The sequence below is a fragment of the Planococcus citri genome, chromosome 3, assembly GCF_950023065.1.
Source record: "Planococcus citri chromosome 3, ihPlaCitr1.1, whole genome shotgun sequence".
Classification (NCBI taxonomy): Eukaryota; Metazoa; Arthropoda; class Insecta; order Hemiptera; family Pseudococcidae; genus Planococcus; species Planococcus citri.
In genome coordinates, this window is record NC_088679.1 from 50322029 (window position 1) to 50343462 (window position 21434).

Genomic DNA, 21434 nt, shown 5'->3' on the forward strand with positions numbered 1-21434 from the left:
CTTCGCTTTACTCATGATGTAGGTACCTACCTATCTGTTTGTAAATTCATAACCTACTTAGTGCATGGGTAGCAATTTTTGCCTATTTTAAAGGTATCAAAACTATTGTTATTTGACCACGTATGAGCTCCCATCAGCCTCCAACTATGTAATAAATGTACATATTTCAACATTATTTTCTTTTTAAATGAATTTTTTGAACAGCATTAACGGTAGTATTTTTATGTTGATGAGATAATAAAAGACACAGCAGAAGGTATCAAGAGGCAGAATCACCTTGCGAGACTCTAAAAGACATTGTTTTGGTAATTTTTATGTTGGTTTTTTATTTTGTCTTGTTTACTTATACCCAACAATGCTCATCATTTCTAATAGAGCTGCCAATGCCAAATGATCCTAAAAGTCAATTTACCTTTCAGGTCTTTCAATTTTGTTCATTTTATTTTAATGATAGCTTGCTGCCCTAAAAACTGTTCAAGAATACTTGACAGCTATTTTTCAAGAATGTATTGAAAGATCGTGCAATTTTAGCGATTATGAGAATATGTATTGCTATTAAAAAAATTACACGGTGATGGTGAAAATCATATGCTACAATTATTAAAATCTACTTCTTATAATTTTTCAACACAAAGTAGGTACTTTCCGAAGAGACAAAATGTTGATTTCACGGATTCATAGCGGTTAGGTGGAGGTTCATAGAAACTCATACGAAGTCAACAAGCTATGTTAAAAACGCTTTTTTTAATTCTGTTTTTTTTTTTTTTTTTTTTAAAATAGGTAACCTTAGTTCTGATACTTTTATCAAAATACATATCTGATGGAACCATAACTACATACTAGATTTTTCAACGTAAGGTAGGTACCTGCCTACCTATCTACATGGAGCAAGTCAGTTTGATTTTTTTCTAATTTCATCATAATATAAGGGGGTATTTAAATAAAATAGTACCTAATTAGAATTAAATTTCAATGTGATAACTAGCCTACTTATTTATCGATCTTCAAGCGGTGGCGGACTCGAGAAATTTTACTTACTAGCACTTCATAGGTGTATAATATACAGTAATATTTTATTGAACCACATTTTTACAAAGACCGAATTGAAATTGTTTTTGATATTAGGTATACAGAAGTATTATTTTTTCTACAAAATGCAGTAAAATATGAAGTTGAGTAATATTATACACTCAATTTAGAAAAAAATAAAATATACACCTATGGTATGCATACACGTTACACGCACAATAAAAACAGTAAATAAATGGATACATGTTACTTCAAAAAGCTTGTTTATAAAAGGGGAAAAATGGGTAGGTACTTTCGTGAAACAAGGTAAAGGTAAGTACCTATATATTTTTTACTCAGAATTCTTATGAAAAAAATGAATTTTTCCACGCACTTCACGCTTACCTTTGCCGGAAAAAGCACGTTGATCGGTTATGAAGCAGGTTTGATCAGCGTTCGAATCACTTTTCCATGCCCACGCGTTATGGGCCATTTTTAGACCGTTACAATCCCATCACCTATGAAACGATTCTTATCAGCGTCATACACAGCAAACTTTATGCACACGCATTAATTTAAAAATTATCAGTTTTAATACTAGAGCCAAAGTCAAAGTAGACATTTTATCAAAAGAATAATTAAATAAAATCTACCGTGTAACAAGTGAGATTTTTCCAAACTATAAGTAAGTAAGTAAAAATTCCATGCAGCGCATTTTTTTCCTTTTCTTTGAAAAATCACCCAATTAACACGTTAATGATGAAACTGAATTTAATTAAAAATTAAGACCACTTAGTAGTAGGTATCCTATAAAATGAAGAATGTAATATCCTATATCCTATGAGCTCATTACTTATTTCATGTACTGTAAATTTAAATATTATTACGTACCTACTTATATCTTACGACCTATTTGCTTTTTTCTAAATTGAACTGAGTACCTACATGAGCATTAGCGAACATGCGAACTGAATATGCGAATTATTTGAGCGAAGCATATTCAAATGATACGTATTACAATAAGTTTACGAAGTCGAATCATTATTATAACTTAAGATGCTTTCAAGTTTTAAAATAAGTAGATATCTTTGTATATTAGTGTATAAATAAACAAGTAAAAGCGAAGTGATTCTAATAATGAGATGTTTGAATAAAGGTGTAAAGTAGAAAAATGCCGATGCGTAAATGCGAGCGAAGCGAGAGACATTTATTATGCTGTTTGCCTAAATATTACCTACGTATACATTTGTTCATTACATGATTTATTCAGATAATTAGATAGATAAATAATGTATGTACGCAACATTTTTTGCCAGTACTACGGATGTTCACTATTTAATGAGATTTATTTTTTTATTATTATTATTTTTTTCAAGAGATCGACGGACGAATGTAATACCGTACATTATTAATTAGGTGCATAGGTACAAATATGCACCTATAAAATGTTTAATGCTGAAATATTATTGATCTTCCCTAAAATTAGTAAATTTCTAGGCTTCTGACCATTCTTTATGCCGGGTATTTTCAATGTTTATTATTATCATTATTTATCTGTTTATTCATTTAACTGTTTTATTAATTAATTTATTCGCAAATATATTTTATTTTGTTTAATTTTTCTAGTTTAAGCTGACTTTTTGCTCATCTTTAAGTACAGAGGGGAATCACCTAAAGGTATGTAGGTACTGACTATTTATATACAACCAACTGATAAAAATATCTTGAATTACATAGTATATTGATGGATTAAATGAACATTCCCAATTTCGTTTAAAAGTAAATCACTCGAAACAATTTTGAAAAGTAAAATAAGATAATAATCGTCTTCAAATCTTACTTATTCGCGAGTACGTAAGTCTAAGTACATGCTTATTATGCGTAATTGTGTTTTGTATGTAGGTATGACGAATTGTAGGTAGGTATTTTATTTATTCTGATATTTCTTATTTAGACTTACCTATGTACTAGGTACCTAATATAAGCATGAATTTTATTTCATAGGTTTACTTTGCAAGAAAAAGTGAATATATATTTATTTTAGGTAGGTACCTACCTCATGAATAAAAAATCATAATTAATTGTGTCGACTAAGTATCTAAAAATATGATTAGGTACATTAAAAAATTACAAAACTGCGTTGAATACAAAAAAATATACTTTTTTGGTAAACGAGAAAGAGAAAACTTTAAAGGTCATAAGGGAGACTGGGCGAAACTGCAAACTTCAAGTATGTGTACCTATGCATGTGTTTGTTTGTTTGTTTGTTTAATTGGAAATATGAAATAAGTAGGTAGGTACCTATAAATCACTGCGATGAATATGTACCTACTGATAAATAAACGTGTAAAAAAGTTACGAAAATGACTGCTGTAAAAATTCACACTTCTCGTGAAGGATTAAACAAAAAGAAATCCAAGTAAGTACCTAAGTTAAGGTACTTATGATTGATACTGTGAAAAAAAGTAAGAGTTGTTAATGACTGCCTTTTTGCGTTTTAGGTACGTGTAGTGAGAGTTTAACATTGATTCATCGATGTAATAGGAATTCTACATTCTAATAATTTAGGCAGAATTGCAACTCGTTATAAGATGTAACGTGAGAAATAAAGGAAATGTCTTAAAATGCATACCTAAATTGAGTGAGAATAATAACATACAGGTAAATGTGAACATGATTAATATGTTCCTTATCAGTCTCACAAGAAACAAAAGCATCCCTCCAAAAATGAATATTTGTTCACTTTTTTTTTTTTTGAAAAAAAGAATGTAATTTCTATTTTATTTACTTCCTCGATGCACGCATGCGCATTGGTTTACTGCACAGATTTGGCATTAGTCGCGTTTTAGCGTGTCTACAAGTAAGACGTTCGTTCCTTCTGATTGCGAATTTACATTTTTTTTCAAGATTCTTTTTTCAAAATTTCGATGTTCGTCGCAAAGAAACATATTTTGAATTTTGAAGTAAACTTTTCATACCTTATGATGTGAATCCCTAAAATTGAATTATCGATTGTATTTGACTGGAGAATTGGAGTAGGAGAAATTAAGTTCAACTCTCACGAAAAATCCTGTACAAAAAATCACGTGAAGTACTAATACCTACATATAAGTTGCCTACCCAGTTTGCTGTGAATTCGTATCAGTGGAAGGAGTCATCAAACTCTTAAATTTTCAAAGCTTATGAAGTGACCGGTGACGTGTCGTCCTTTCTCCCTAAATCCCTTCCAATCACCTCTCCTTTTTCTTCGTTTTCTCCTCAAAAAATGTTTTCACTTTAGATTCAGTATACTCTGAATGTCCAATGTCCATCAGTAACACACGGATAAAGATTTTGGAATCCAATCGTTCTTGTTGCTATGTAAGTAAGTATAGGTATACGATGTTTTAAAGAAGTTTTGCATCGTGTTTTTAAATTACCAAATCCGGATTAGTTGAAAGAATTTAAGACATTCTGTATTTCTGTATGTGTATTTAAATTTTAAAAAAATCAAAATATTTCATCAAAGTATGAAAATATGAATTTTAGAATCGGCAAATCTAAATTTATATATGCATGTTGCAAAATTTCGAATTTTCGTTAAAATAAGCATGAAAAAGCGAATTCATAAAATAATTATTTTAAATTATATTATGTACCTATCAAAAATAAGTCCATAAATTAGATTAATTATTGTGTCATTTGATTTTTAAAAAAGAATATTTGCTGAACTTGTGTGTGTTGATACAAAATATAGGCTACACAAAACAAATTCAAATGTGATTTTTTTTGCCTGGTCTCCCCTATGTTACATTTTTTTGTTAAATTTGCTCGATATAGGTAGTTTAAATTTGAAAATTGTTTAAAAAATTGTATCGGATCATTATTTTTAATTAAAAGAAAAAGAGAATAAGTAAGTATTTGAAATTATACCCATAAAAATAAATTTACCATTAATGTACTAAAAGTCTGCACGCTTATCTCTTAAAAATCATTCGATTCCACAATATCCCTCAACGTTTTTACTACATACGTGAATAACGTACCTATGTGATATTTTTTCAAAATTAAAAACCAATTTAGGCAGAAATTTTACCTATTTTAAAAAATTACGAATCCCTTTTTTTTTCTTTTTCTGAATGATCATCTAAGGCAATAATATAACTAGATAGGTACCAATACAAACGTAAAAAATAACAACAAAAAAAGTTAAATTATAAAAATTAAGAAAAATATAACTACTTACGAAATTTCTCCAAATTGTGAAAAAGCTTCTTTTAAGGTCTGAGTTTCAATTTCTGGACTTAAATCGCCAACAAATATGTGATAATGTTCTGAAAAGATACACAAATATTTCAGGAAAACCATAATTCGAGTAATAGGTTGGTCTATATATCGTAAGATTCTATCACAAAAACTACAATTCATAGTTATCAATTTGGTAATGTCTGCGAGTTAAATTTACGACGCGATCTTCACAGATACGAGTAGGTTAGGTAGGTACAAAGTTTAGGTGCCTAACAGCCTACGCGGCAATTTCCACCAAAAATTCTGTTATTAAAAACAAACGAAAACACTGTTAAAATGTTTTCCTTTATTCGAAGTAGGTAGTGGTACTTTTATTTCGTGGCCCCTAAACCTAAATCTAAATCTAAAGCGTTTTAACCCATTTATACATTTTCGAGTGAGCCTGCACTCTAAGGTTAGCATTGTACTTGGTAAGTTGATGATTGTGCTTTTGTATGAAGTTCATAAAATGGTGTAATGTGATCAAAAAACCATGCACACATTTCATTATGTTTAATACACAGGAATAAATATGGCACAGTTCCATAACAGTGATTAGTAAGCTGTCATCTACCACAAGTTGGCTAGGTGCCCGTCATTCACCCTTGCTCCTATTTCACTACTTTATCATAGCTTTCATACCATTATGGATATTCGTTTTCTTTTCTTTTTCCATTTTTTTCTAATAGGTGCATTTTTTTTTCTTAGAACGTTCCTCTTTTTTTCAAGAATTTTTTCTTTTAGCGAGTTATATTATCTAATTATTTTGATTAATTTAGTTAAGTAGGTGTTTTTTAAATGCCTTCTTCGATATACATATTTTTTGAGAAACATTTTTTAACGTTACCTATATTAATATTAATTTTTATCTCTTATTTCGTTGCAAAAATGTGAAACGTGGGTAAACAAAAAAATGGATATTGTTTGAATGAATATTATGTAAGAACATGTACCTACGTATAATCGATCAGGAAATCAGCAATAGATGTTCAGATTTTAAAAATCAAACGTTTATTTAATACCTACGGGTATATAGGTACATCGGGTAATAAGGCATACTTGAAAAAAATAAATTTTATAAGAGCAAAATGTAAAACATGTAAAATGTAATGTAAATTGGCTTACGTGGAAAGTGGAAAATATTTATGAAATAAGTAGGCATTTAGGTATCCATATTTACGTTGACTGATCGTAATGAATAATTGAGTAGATGGTATGAAAATGCATTTTCACCTATGCGGCTGCATAATCTATTATTATAATCCTAAAAGGTAACTTGTACTAATATTAATTGAGCAACACAATAGAGATATGCGTAGTTAATTGCAGTATGGTCAGATTATCGCGAATGCAGACACATTAAATGTAGGTTAGCTACTGTCTAATGGCCACGAATAAGCTAACATTTTGAAATTTATGCCGACTTGCTGCGCAACGTTATGAATTATCTACACAATTTATTAGCAATTTATACCTACTTACGATAAATTCAGGTAAAATTACTAATATATTAAAACTTTTTTTTTTCATTATAATCTACGTAACATCTGCGTAAAGTGGTAAAAATTTGGGATAAAATGTCCTGTTATTTATTTTTTTACATCTTGCGATATTTATTTCTTTTGACCATAGAAGTGTTTTTTGAAAAACCAACATCAAAACGTTGATAAACTTTTTCATGTTTGCAATTTATATGTAACCTGTATCAGTTTATGTGATGTATCAAAAGAGTACAAAAATAAGTTGTAATAATAAAAAAGTCAGTAAATAAACTCGTAACAGTACAATAACTCGTAAGGGTACAGTCGATTTTAAGGTAGGAAAACAGTAGAAAGTTTACTGTGCAGTATCTACCATAAATTCCTTAAGGATTTTAAAAAGGAAACAAACAAATCCATCTGACGAAACGATATGTTCTTAAAATTTATTATTCTATCGTAAAAGGAAAGGTAGGTACATTTTTGTTTTATACGGGAAATCATTTTTTTGTTCCCAAAAATGCCCAAAACAGCAAGTTTTTCTTGATGGTTTTGATAATAGTCTACGTTGCGTATGGTATAAGTATAGGTAGCTCTACCAACTTCAAGAGCTCAATAAAGCTAAAATTTTCAACTTTTTGGATAGACTACAAGCACGCGTAAAGAAATATTTATGAACATGTATAGATTGAAGAACATCTGGACGAATTAATGAAAACATTTCATTCAAAATATGTATAACATTATGCAATTCCGTAGGTTAGGTACCTATTCATCATTTAGGAACTAATTCATTTCTCATTTATATACAGTTACAACATCAACCAATTTATTATAAACAGCTGAAACTGCGAATAATTTTGTAGATTGCTTTTCCATTGACTTGAAAAAATAAAAGGGGGAAAAGAGAAAAAAATGTATAAGTACACCAGGTTAAAATGAAAGAGAACAAAGAAATGTAATGTTGAGTAATAAGTAACACATGCAGTACCAAATTGGAAGAAAAGAAAGAAAAACTCCCAAATGAAATAAGTTTACAGTAAAAATTAAAAGTAAACAAAAGTTCGAAATGAATGCTGCGAGGCTAATAATTACATTTTTCAAGTTTATTCAACAATTTTATGTAAATCGCCTCGGAGTTTATGAAATTTCTTCATGTTGTACCTAATATTAAATAAATAAATAGTGGAAATAAATGAAATAAACTCTAAAAATGATATTTTCTTAATGAAGCCTGTATTGTAGATTTTCATTTAAGTAAAATAAACCATTTGCGAATGCTTTCCATGGCGAATTATTTCCGAAGTTTTTTCAGAAAGCAAAAAAGAATTTTATTTAGTATGTAGATTAGCCTATTTTTTTAAATGATGATTGAAACAAAGTTTTGAGATAGTCGACGGACTCTCATTTATATTGATTTAAAAACCAGGATGCGATGAATAGATTAGATAGATATACTTACTTACGTAAGTTAAGTATCTTACTTTGAAGAATTTCTTTTGTGATTTAAATTGGGTATTAGGTACATAGAGGCTAGACCTTCCTAATTTTCATCCGAAGTCACATTTTTGAAAGTAGGGTTTCAATATTTTTGACTAAAACATTAATATCAAAAAAGACTGGAAAAATACTTCGGTACCTTTTTCGATAAAAAAATACAAACTAAAAATAATGTCAAGTTCTCCGATCTCACACAAAATTTTCTTAATCTGCAGCTCCCTTTTCAAGGGAAACTTTCAATTTAAAGTAAATTACCTTCGTGAGTTCGGTTACAATTTCAAGACTGGAAAATTTCAAAAATTTTAGTTTTCCACGAACACCTACATATCTGCAAAAACTAAGAACCTTTAAAAAATGATGACATGTTAACACAGCAAATTTTTAATTCTCCTCTTAGTCTCATTTTAGCATTGGAAATTTGGCTTTCCATAACTTGATGTTGATACGTACTTAGCTAATTTTCAAATTCAATTTTTGAGAGCATTCGCAGTTTAAAAACTTCGAATTGTCACAGATGTTTGAAGAATCGCAACATTTTTGTCTAAACAAGAAAAACTTAAAAAGTGAGCTTCATCGAGTCATTATTTTTCACTCGACTCGTTATGTATCATTTTTACCATCTATCCACAGTGTGCGCAATGAAACCGGTGAACATCGAGATAAAAAAATAGGTACCCAAAATATTATGAAATTTGTAAATTTCTATTATATAAAACCTGGTTGTAATGAAGGGTCAAATCATTTTTAAGACTTATTTGGATCAAAAATATGATTTGTGGAACACTCACATTATTATTTCATTAAACAATCATTGTTACTTTGTGATAGGTACCTAATCATGATTTTTTTGTGTCGAATGTTCCTCGGTTCAATCGCGCACCCATGGATGTTAAAATATACGAAGTACAGCTCGAGTGTTAATAAAATTGCATAACCAGTTCGCCGTAAATAATTCAAGAAAACTACCAATTCAATGTTAGCTCGGTAGGTTGATCGTTTTTCATCTTTTTTCGAATTTTGATCGACCCTAGCAAAAATTTATCGTTTGTCTGGCCCTCTACTCGAGCTCAAAGTTTTCAAAATTGGAAATTTTTCAATTGTTTCAATTTCCTTGAATTTTTTTTTCAATTTAGGTGAACTTTTGACATCTTTAGCAGGGCTGGTGACAGAAACGATCGTTTTGTTCCGTTTTGTTCATCATTTTTTTGTTCCGTTCTGTTTTGTTCTGTTCTTTATTCTGTTCAAGAATTTTATTTGCTCTATTTGTTCTGTTTCGTTCCGTTTGTTCTATTCTGTTATGTTCCGTTCCGTTCCGTTCCATTCAGTTTCTTATTCTTTCCTTTCGAATTAACTTGCAAAATTTGACACTATCCAAAATTTTGAAAATTTCAAGAACTGAATTGCATTTTAATTTTTATTTGTTGATGAATTTTTAAATTTTAAACTCAAATTTGGTCCCAAAATGAGAAAAAAATCAAAATTATACAAAATTCATCTATCTAATGCTCATTATGCTATAATCATGTCCCACCGAATCAATTGAAAATGGTTTTTAGCCATTTTGAGCAATTCTCCATTTCTGGAACTTTCCAGCAGATTTTTGAGAATCGAAATTTCCACTAAATTTTGCCAAATGAAGATGGAATTAGAAAGCTGAGATTCACATCTATCCTCCCATTGGCCGTTGCAACCTGCTGAGTTGGCTGATGGCGGTGTAAGTGTAATTTGTTCTGATCTGTTCTGTTCTGTTCTGTTCAAGAGCACTTCGTTATCTTATTTGTTCTGTTCAATTCCGTTCTCAATAAGATTTTTTCCTGATTTGTTCATTGTTCCGTTTATTTGTTCCGTTCTGTTCCGTTCCACCAGCCTTGATCTTTAGTACTTGCATATGATCGCTTTCAAGCCGTTAGAAAAGTTCAAAAAAGTTCATTTTTTCCAAATTCAGAAGTTCTTAAAAACGCGGTAGGTATTCGTTTTTTCCTTTAAAATAATACCTATGATCATTTTGTAATCATCCCCTCTCCTTGAGATGATAACATTAAAATTGGGAAAAAAATTCAAATCGAAATTTTTTATATTTCCTTAAATTCAAGTTCAAACTCGGGAGAGGGTTAAACGTTGACCAAAAAATTTGAAATTTTTTCTGTTTCTTATTGAGGTTATTTGGCCATGATTTTTTGCTCTATCAAAATTCGAAGAAATGTTAGAAAATAACCCACCAACGCACTGGTTTTGCTAATTTTTTTCTATTAGCTCCCTTCACTTTTTTGGGTAAGTAGACTTTTGTGAGTTCATTTTTCTTTTTTTTTAGGTTGCAAAATTCTTCAAAATAAAGCACACCATAGGTAACTTATCAATTCCTTCACCTTTCAAACCTGCAATTTTATTTAAAATCAAAAGATAGGTATACCTAATCATTTCGTCTCATGAGGGCATTTTTTACAGCAATGAGAAATCGTCGAAAGAAAGCGCCACGAATCAAAGTATTGTTATGGCAAATTTCATCGCTACGAATGTGACCTGCGCTGCGAATATACCAGTAAGTAATTTTACGAATGACCTGTTAAGATCATGCTCGATAACGTAAAAAGTACAACGGTTATAATTTTTATGTGCTTACTTTTTGGTAAATATTCAGCAGAAAAAAAAAGAAGCCGGGTTATACGTAGAATATGTGGTATAGTTGTAATATCGCAGGCTCCCGCTCCGGTGTGCGTCCTGCGTCGAGTGTAGGTTAACATGGCAGGGGTCGAGGATGGCGGGTAATTGACCCGAATGTGAAAGAGCGAGCGCGGTTAAAAATATGTACTTAGTACTACATATACTATACATGCTGCAGAGAAGAGAAAACAAAAACCATAAAACGAATACCACCTACCGACCCCGATCAAGTGGTGGGTATAATACACGTAAGGTTAACGCGCGCGTATACAGAGGAACGTAAAAGCGTAAATTGTGGTGTACTGTATAAACGGTTGGGCGATATTGACAGTTAACGCAAACCAAAAGCAATTCCCTAACGAATACTTGGGCTAATTGAAACAGCTCACCAAATAAATTAAAATGATTTTGCGCGTTTCCAGTGTGAATATTCTCCGAGGAAAAGCATAACGCTCGAATTTTCCTAAGACGTTACGTTGTGGTTAATGGTAGATTGTGCTATGTTATTATTTTTCATACAATAACTGATAAAAATACTTGCAGCTGAGCTAACCTTTTCAGCCTTTGCCTATTTGTATAATTCAATAGTTTGAATTCTTGCAATTTCGTGTACCGCGCGTTTCGTCGAGATGAGCGAAATGCTGCCGATGGCGATGCTACGCCGACCTACATATTTTCAACTTTGACCCCCCCCCCCCCGTAAATGAATAAATTTTACTCGTGAATGAATAAATTAGATAATAGAATTACAAAATGAGTTCATTCTGTACTAATAATACCTTTGCGTTTTCTTTCTTTTTTGCTATACGAGTAGTTCGAGTCATAAGAACAGATTAGAATTTTATTAAACGCCAAAGTCTCGATTAAAAATTAGTTAAGGCTCAGAAAAATAATCAAAACTTTTTGTAAGAAAAGTTGACTTCTGCGTAACATTTTTCAATTAAGTAACTGTGCTTACGTCATTTTTGCAATTCTGCTCTATTAGAACTTTTCGTATTTAAAAATCACATCTACGATGTACATACCTATACAGAGTGTTTCAGAGTTTACGTACTCGCGAGACCTTCGCTAAGTAAACATATATAGTAACCAACTATCCGTACTCATATGTTTGCCAAACTTGCAAGTTCCAGGAGGCAGGAATAGGTTCGTAATTCATACAATTCGATTCAAGGCTCAAATGATAGAAAATACCTATCATTTTGTCTAGAATATCTATTAGGTAAGTGAAATTTTGGGAGCCCTTCTGCCTCCAAGGAGAGTTGAAATCTCATTTTCAAAATCATTTGATCATTGATGACAAAGAAAATAAAGTAAGTGTATAAAAATATAACTTTATAGAAGCCTTCAAAGTTCAGAAATATGGAAGTTCGTCAGTTAATTCAACTCATTTTGAAGATTTGTATTGTAAAAAAAACTAGGGCAACTCAACTCTCTCAAAAATATTTTTAAAAATAATCGAATTCTGCATCGATGACTCTTTTCAGGGAGTTCGATTACTTTTCAACTTTTTTTGAACACTTTTGTCCAATTTTTAAAAAATATTCACCAATACCATTAGGAATTCATAAAAGCAAGCAAAAATTGGATAGGTAGTCCAACATCGTTGATATACTCTTAATTCTCTATGAAATTACGGCGAACTAGTTATGCAATTTTATTAACACCCGCATCATGGATTAGTACGATATGTATCATAAAAATTCATTTTTTAAAACATTACAATTACGACTGTTTCTTTTATTGATGTTCGTTTCTTTGGTCAAGAATTTAATTTTAGGTTGAGAATCAATTCGACTACCTATGCATCAAAAAGAATAAGGTGGGAATCAATTCAACAACACTCACAATGATGAGGTGAGAATCAATTCAATTATTTTTCAAAAATTGGGAATCAATTCGATAACTCCCGTTTTCTGTGCAAAGTTATCACGACGAATAATTGCAAAACAATTTTTTTTTGTGTTTTATAATGGTCCTCTGTATAGTGACCAATAGCTGGTCGTTTTGACTCAGGGGTCTCAAATTCTTATAGATTTTTTTCAACTCAAAGTAGACTAAGGATTTGATCAAACTCCAAGTTGTACGTTTTCCCCCGCAATATCTCGATCCACCCCAATGCGCGGTTGTTGAATTTTTGTTTCGCGTTTTCGCTTTACTAGTATAAAATATGAATAAAAAGATTATTGTACAGAATAGCCCTATTCGTTTTTTTTCCTTTTTATAAGTAGGCAGACTTTATTGAAATCGAAAACGTTTACTGTTTTATTGCGTTATCGCGTATATTTGTATACTTTTCATTTGCTATGCTATTCATCATTAAAAAAGACTTGGTAATATATTAAGCAATAAATCATATAAATAGACTGTAATATAAGAAAGGTTTAAAAGTAATTTTGAAACTTCTTTAATAAAAGCAAATAAAAAAGATAACAAAGAACCTTAATGAAAAACAAAGGAATAAAATAAAAGTTGAAAAAGTGTGCGAATTTCTTTCGAAAAATTTTTCAAAGAATAATAAAATAAAAATATTACAATATTTCACGCCGCCGCCGTACATGATGAAAGATAAATAAGATGACACATTCAGAGGACCATGCGATATACTTCCACTATATCATTTTAAGAATTCAAGATCGTTGGTGATATGAGTAAATATATGGCTATCGACTTTTAGTGAAATTATTGTTTTATTTTTAGACTCCTTGGTATTTACCTAGCTGATATAACAAAATCTGAGTTCATATTACCACACTAGATGAGTACCTATATTTAGTAGATATCCATAAGGGTATCTGGAAATCAATAACTGGAAATTTTTATATTCATAATTCATATTTTAAAATCATTTAATTCAGGAATCATAATGGTAATATGTAATTTGATCAAAAAAACTCTCAGCATTCGTGATTTACTCGTAAATTATTCAAACATTCAAAGTTATCCCACAATTAGGCATACCTACCTTCCTATGCATTTTACAAACACTCAAGTGGAGACCTAAGTAGGTATATTTATGTTGTTAAAATCTTATTGTGTTTACTCGTATAAAATAAAACAACTTATTTATTTTTGTAAATAAACTGCAATTTATACGAAAGTCGCAAATGACGAAAAAGCTCGTCTCCATAGAACAGCAGCAATTTGACAGATATTTTTACGGTTTGTAAGCACTAGGTAAAGATACCCGTACGCAAATACGAGTATGTATATTCACAGTTACATGAAATGAAACACTCGAAAATTTTTTTGTTTCGAAATTTTCCTTGAAAGCAAGAAAATTAAGACTTTTACGCTCTGATAAATTTCACCACCAGAAAATGTTAGAGGACATGTAAAATGGTTTCTTCTACTGTTCATCTCTGCAAAAATGAAACAAAAAAGAGCAGCATGTAGTGTTGCATGTAGGTTGATTCATTTATTACAAAGAAATAGCTACACATAGGATTTTATGAAAAATGCGCAAACCACCTAGTGTGTTAAAATATGGTTTGACTTTTTTCGGTCGGAAAAATTAAATACATGGAAGACATAAATGTATAGCTCTGGTGGCCTCGTTTTTTTGTTCAAGTTGAAATAGTGAACTGAGATGCAGGTAGTCGAAAAGAAGATTTTAGGCCGGCTAAATTGCTTTTTTTTTCAGTACCTACCAAAATTTTTCGCGCTTGAAATAACGATCGTCGAGTGATAAAAGTACGTGAAATCAAAAGCACTTTTTTCAAGTTTTTTTTTATTTTCAATTTTTTTTAGCTTGTAATGATCATATTATTGAGCGTAAAATTAGAATTAATTGAAATTCCTAGAAAGAAAATGTGAAGTTTAGAGAATGAAATTTTGTTGGTCGAGTGTTCGAAGATTTTTTTTTGAAGACTTGCATCATAACCCCTGTGCATATTTGAGTACCAGTGAGCATACGGTCATTAGACAGGCCTGTGCTGTGTACTTACACTCTAGAAAATTCGGGATCAGAACGCACTTGAGATTAGAACAAATTGCTAGTACTAAGTATTTAGAAAATTTTCAAAGTAAACTATAACTACTCGTTTTACTTTCTCTTTGTAGCTGTTGACTGATAAACTTTGAAAATGAACTGAATAAATGATTAGGTATACCTATGAAATATTTATAGGTTTCTAACTTTGTTTTCTCAATTCTCATCATCTGCACGTCAGCTGTGGTTTATTGTTGAAACCATAAAGGTATATAATATGTACCTATTAATGTACTCGTAGATTAGCTGTGAATGTGATGGCTCTAAAAGCACCTTTATATACCTAAATGCTACAAATACCTATCATTTTTATAAGTAAGTTACGTATTTCATAAATTATTTTGGTAAAAATTGTACAGGGTTTTGAATTTCTCAAAGAATCTACAAGTTTCGCAAATTCATGGAAAAATGGAATGACCAGTTAGTGACATTTGAAGTGAACATTTAAGGTTTGTAAGTGGAAAACGTCATCTACCTATGTATTTTTCAAAAAATACATAAAGATGATTTTTTTCATGTTTTGTAATTTTTTGCTCAATTTTGCAAAATTTTCCTATATTTTATGAAATAACGACGCTTTGGTGTCCTAAAAACATGGAAAATGGCGATTTACTTAGGGTCTCAAAACACATTTCTCACAAGCGAAATTTCACAGATTTTAAAATTGGAAATGGTCGTCATAATAAATCAATGAACGTTGTTGCATTATTTGAATCACATGAAATATTTTCATGGAAAAATGTTCCCGCACTGTAATGGTGGTAAATTTTCTTAGTAATTGCGTTTTTCATGCATGATGTGTCACAAACCGGAGGTACTGTCACCAACCAGTACGTTTATCCCATCAAATGAAAAATTCAAATAGGTACGTACTCCTACCTACGTAAATATACATACCCTAGCAAATGACACTGATTTTACATGCCTGTATTCTTTCGTAGATCTATTAACACAAAACAATTAGCCTATCTAAACGTTGGGTTAAAAAGGGTCTAATTACATAACACAAAAAACTGAATGAATTTCGCGGAAACAATTGCACAATGATTTCGCGAACTGATTTGTCACCCTTAATACCTAGCTTTTTGTCCAACAAAACTTGGGGCAATGAATTTATAATCTTTGCAAACATGGTACAAAACTAAATGACACGCCTATAGGGAATGAAATATGACTGCTGTACTGCAGGATAAGTAGATATTTATGAAAATAGCACTACTAGGTAAAACACCATAGTTAATTTATCTCCTTGATGTTGAATGCGAATAATTTTCTTATCTGCATTACCTACCGAAAAGTTTAACGAAAATACTAAGTGACACCCTTTATCGATTTTTCCTAAAGCTCATCGTTAACTAAATGAAAAATAATAGGTAAGACTATCTTAAAAATAAAATTAAAAAAATTGGTACGTATAGGTATAAGAGCAACTAAATGCGTCCATTTTGTTTTTTTTCTCGCTCAAAATTCTTATTGCTTGGTAAAAATTTGAAATTCAAGTTCCGCCATTATCAAAGGTTGTGATAAATTTGAGACAAATCCTGTAATATGTAGAATGGAAAAAATGCTTCATATTTTTTAAATTACACTAGCATGAATATCACTTCGACTTGCTGGTTACTCGTTGGCCTAGTTAAAGCAATGTCGGAAAAAGAGAGTTGATTTTTTTGGATATTCTCTATAGGTACCTATTTCGACAAAGCAAAAACATTTTCGACCAAGTCAGTTTTCAACATTTGAAGGAATATTATACTATGACTAACATTACAACTGAAAATTGAAATCAATTAATTTCAAAAAAGTGGCTAAAACCCAAGAGGTGAGAATGAAAGGTGCAAAATCTAAAAGAGAAATTCAGGGGTACTCAAACGCTGGAGGATTATGGTCTAATATTTATGATGAATTGATGAGTAAGTGTCTAATTGTAAGTACACACAAACCTATTTGGATGATTGATTATCTCTTATAAGTAAATAGGCTATAGTAAAATCGAATATACCTACATTATAATGATACAAGTTTTCTGCAGATAACAAAAAAGAGGGAAGAAATTAATTGATAATTCTTTAAACCCAATAAGTAGGTACATATAAGGCAGAACTTGACTAATAATAGGTACATATGTACATACATACATACATACACGCATTTGGTTCTCAGGTGTACTTCTACTCGGGTAGTTTCTGTTTTTCAAACGATAACAACAGAAATAGGGAAACAATTATTAAAACAAAAACAATTTCAAGTTAGAATCTAAGCAATTAATTCGTAATTAAACTGCAGCCAATCGATCGTATAACTAGTGGTTTTCCGAAAACCCAATTAAGCCAAGATTGAACAAACACATTCACTGCAAATAAATAGATATGTATGTTACAGTCAGTCCAAAAGTATTGGGGAACCCCTAATGGCCCATTTTTACAATACAATATTGTTTACAATTAACTTTAATGTAAACAACCTTGCCTTAAGCGAAAATGTGCTTTTTGAGGTAGGTATCAGTTATTTCCACAGGGTAATTACTGAATTTTGAATTTCCGACTTCTGATTGCATATGACTAGGAGCGTTAAAATTCGACAAAACTTCGAAATAAAAGCACATGCAGGATGAAGATAAGATTGAGTTTTATATTTTTTCATTACTTACATTATTACATATACCTATTTCAAATTCAAATCAAATTTATCGTGCTAGATTAAAACAAGCGAAATTAAACTAATCAAAAAAAAAAATGAAAAATATTAAGCCATGTGTAGAATATTATTATAACATGTATGTACGAGTACGTCTACATTCGGTACCCACAGGTGTAACTGTAGGTAAGTAAATAGGTAGCTAGATAAGTAGGTTATACGTCGAGTATACGAAACATTTCATCTCGAAAATGAAGTAATATATCAATATCCACGTTTAAATTATCGTTACCTACCTACACAGCGACATGTATGAAATAGGTAAGTACTTTTCATGTCGTCGTAATATGCGTGCACGTCTCATTTTGAAGCCATTTAATAACGTTATCAAAGAACATCTTCGTTAACTCTTCAGTAAACTCGACGAAAATTTTGCTCTTTTTTTCTTTCAATTTAGTGAAAAATTATCTCATCTTTTAGTAAAAATACAAAAAGCACGCGGAGAAGGACCTAATTTAGGAAATAATTTTCCGCCATAAGTCGGTAGTTCGTGTCTTTCTTATTTAGTTAGAGTTTCCGTTTGAGTTCATATTAAAGTAAATGCTTCTGTGTAACGTCGCGAAAATTGCTACTTGCTTACTTATTCACTTAAATATTTTCTTATTACAGAGAGAGAGGGTTTTTCTGCGGCTGGATAGTAAAAATTATTTGACTGTTTTGAACATCAACCGACGTGGTATCTGTACTGGTAGATAGGTAATATTGTTAGCTATTGTGTAATATATTTTTTTTTTGAAGCGGTTAATATTTGTAATGAAAAGTTTTTTCATTTTCTGTTTTCAACTTAATATCTACTTGTAATTTGTATCTGTAGGTAGCAAGTTTAAATTTACTTTGAGCAAACTCGAGTATGAGCTTAAAAATAATTTACAGACGATTAAGAAAGCCTAAGTAGGTACCAGGTTTATACCTCTACTCGTAAAAAGCAAGTCGACTGATGAAGTGAGATTAACAGTTTCAGTACATGAATCATGTTTGATGATCATGGTGTTTCATAACTGAAGGGATAAAGGGATATAAAAAAATATATCAGTTATAAATGAGTTTAAATTTTTAATCACAGAGATCAAATTCAAAAATATATTTGCTTCGATTTTCTTTGGCTCTAGTGGAAGGTGTGTGGAGGGGACGTGAAAGGAATAATATAAGAAAGGTAAGGTCATACATTTTTTTGCGACTTTACTCCTTGAATGAGGGAGATGGGTAGAGTAGGTGAGGGCAAGAGTACGCACTTAGTGTTTGAAGCCCCCTGGTGGGAAGTAAAGTGTGAATTAGGGAGTGAAAACGCATGTTAGTAAAAAAGTAACCCTCTGCCCACATTTTGGCATGAGAACAAAAATTTGTGGTCCATTTGGTCATCGTAATAATTTTTTGAAAAAAGTCAGGAAAAGAGTACTGCGTGTTTTTATGACAGGGATTTGTTTAATGTCTTTTAAATTGAAAAAAACACACACACACACATCCAGTGAGAAAAACAACGTAGGTACTACGAGTGATAGTTGGAAATAAAAAAGTTGAGTAAATAATATGTATTAGTAAAAATACACGTGGAAAGTACAGAGAACTCTTGCCTCTAAATAAATTTTTTCATGTTTACCTCTCTAGAACCAGATGAGGTATGTGAATGATATCAAAGATGTATATGAAGAATATGCTCTCTACAATGCTTCTTAAAAAAGAAAAAAAAAATCATTTTTTGAGGTACCCATTAAATGGCAACCCTGATCCATGAAACATGAATGCTCCCCCCACCTACTCTGTCTTCTGTTATAAAGTTCTCATTCTCAAAATATACACTAAACAAGTATGTATTTTCGAGGTTATTGTTGCCCAAATTTTTTCGAACTTTCAAATCAAAGCCTTTTTGAAATTCACATTTCACAGCCTTTCAAATTTATATTTTTCATTTTTTTTTTTTAGTGTAGAAGTTTGGCAACTGTATAGTAGGTACCTTTTTAAAAAATATTTCTGTAGTTACAACAGAAATTATTTGATTAGTTACCTTTTTCTCAAAAGCATTTAAAAATACCCATAAAACTTATCTTTGTACCTTTGGAAAATTTTCCTAGTCAATTAAATTATTAGTTGAAAAATAGGTAGGTGGGTACATCTAGCTTCACAAGAAATTAGTTATAACTTTTTCTACAACGAGAAAAAATTACGGGTGAATACCCTTAGCCTACTTTTCAAAAGCTCGGCCATATTATGTCACTGGAGGAGAAAAATCTGCAGACGTCAGTCGAAAAATATTTAATCAATTATGTAGCATTAAACAACTTTACAAATCAGTTTGATTGATTTATTATATTTTTAAGGCTCGAGGTGTTAACCTATCGGTAAGTGTGAAAGCATAGCAAAAGGAATATTATTGATGAAGTCCCAAGTTGTGAAAATTCTGCATTTCACGAATGCGACCATTTTAGAAATTGCTGGGTACTGGTAAAAAATATTCCCGGATATAAAGATAGTAAAGTTCAACTTTAAAGTTGAGCTACATTGAGTACTTACTGCTTGTGTCTTGTTTTGATTGAAGACCTGGGGAAGGAGGCCAGCTCACTTTCATATCCTAAAAAATAAAATAAAAATTATGAATGAATTAATAATACGCAGGTGCTTCTTATCGGCCTCCTTATATTAATTATACAATACAGCTAATTGATAGGTTCTACTATCGCTATTTTTAAAATGGATTATGTACCTACATAGGTGTTTACAAACACCGAATCACTATTAAATATTTCAAATTCTAATCAGCCAAAAAAAAGTTTAAATTGCAAAACTTCAATTGTTTTATTGAAGTGTATACCTACTTCACTTTTTTGAGCACCCTGTACACACATACTCACTGGAATTCTTTCTTTTCGCAAATGAATAAGTATGCCTGCGTATTTGCATCATTTTTTTCTTATGATATTGGCCACGTTGCACACTTTATACCATTTTACAAGAGACCTACTAGGTGTTTGCATCACTCTAAACTAATTACAAATTTACTAATTTCACTTTTTTTTAATGTACCTACCTAATACCTAAAGGTAGGCAGATGTAAAGATAATTTTTTTTGATATACACGTGGGAAATTGAATTAAAAGGTTTGTCGTGTTAATTTAAAAACTTGAAAACGCTGATACCAGATGAGCAGTAAAACACATTGTCCTATAGCTAACATATTCACGATTCGCATTAGAATTAGAGCGTACGAAAAACAAAATTAACTACCTCGAAATATCACGAATTAGTAGCCCTCCATTTTATTGTGCTAGGAAAGGCCAAAATTGGAACATTTATTGATGGTGGCATATCGAATCGATTTCAAAGTAATCTCGCGTAAATTAATGTTGCAAACCATCCGCAGAAAAATATATAGTTGAATTTTTGTGAAGTAACTACCTAGAATGTTTGTGTGATTATTTTTTCAGTTTAAACTTATAAGGGAACCTGTACGTCACTGAATCTGTACGTCACCTAAGTTAGTCATCGTCGTCATCAATGTTACTGATTTTTCATTATCGTCGTAGAGCGTGGAAAGGGAACTTAAGGAGTTCGAAAAAATTTCAGATGCCCAAATATGTAATAAATTGAGGGTTCTGCGAGGAATTTTTCAAGTCCAAAAACTGAATAAAATAGATGACAAAATCGAATAGTTGATCATAACTCTGGAAAGTTCTAATTCTGGTCAGATTTTGACTATGATCGCGTATCGAGGCCCGATATTTGATATTACCGGTGGTGGAAAAATAGTAAGTAAGTATGTAGTACTTATATTCGTAGTTATATATTTGAGGGTCCTAATTTTTCAACAAAAAAAATTGTAAAATGTCGAAAAATATGAGTTG

General features: G+C 31.0%; 1 protein-coding gene across 3 annotated transcripts in view; it reads right to left on the reverse strand.

The window, feature by feature from the left end:
• The window catches only part of LOC135839369 (nucleolysin TIAR), a 48379-nt gene that overhangs the window by 13476 nt on the left and 13469 nt on the right, over positions 1-21434 (reverse strand). For 2 of the 3 annotated variants that reach the window (XM_065355361.1, XM_065355360.1), the window contains 2 exons: positions 20107-20164; positions 5234-5321 (listed from right to left, as the gene is read on the reverse strand). In XM_065355361.1, the coding sequence (XP_065211433.1) occupies positions 5234-5321; positions 20107-20161 (143 nt within the window). In that variant the 5' untranslated portion in view covers positions 20162-20164. The remainder of the gene's footprint in view (positions 1-5233; positions 5322-20106; positions 20165-21434) is intronic. The other variant, XM_065355362.1, reaches the window with a different exon arrangement.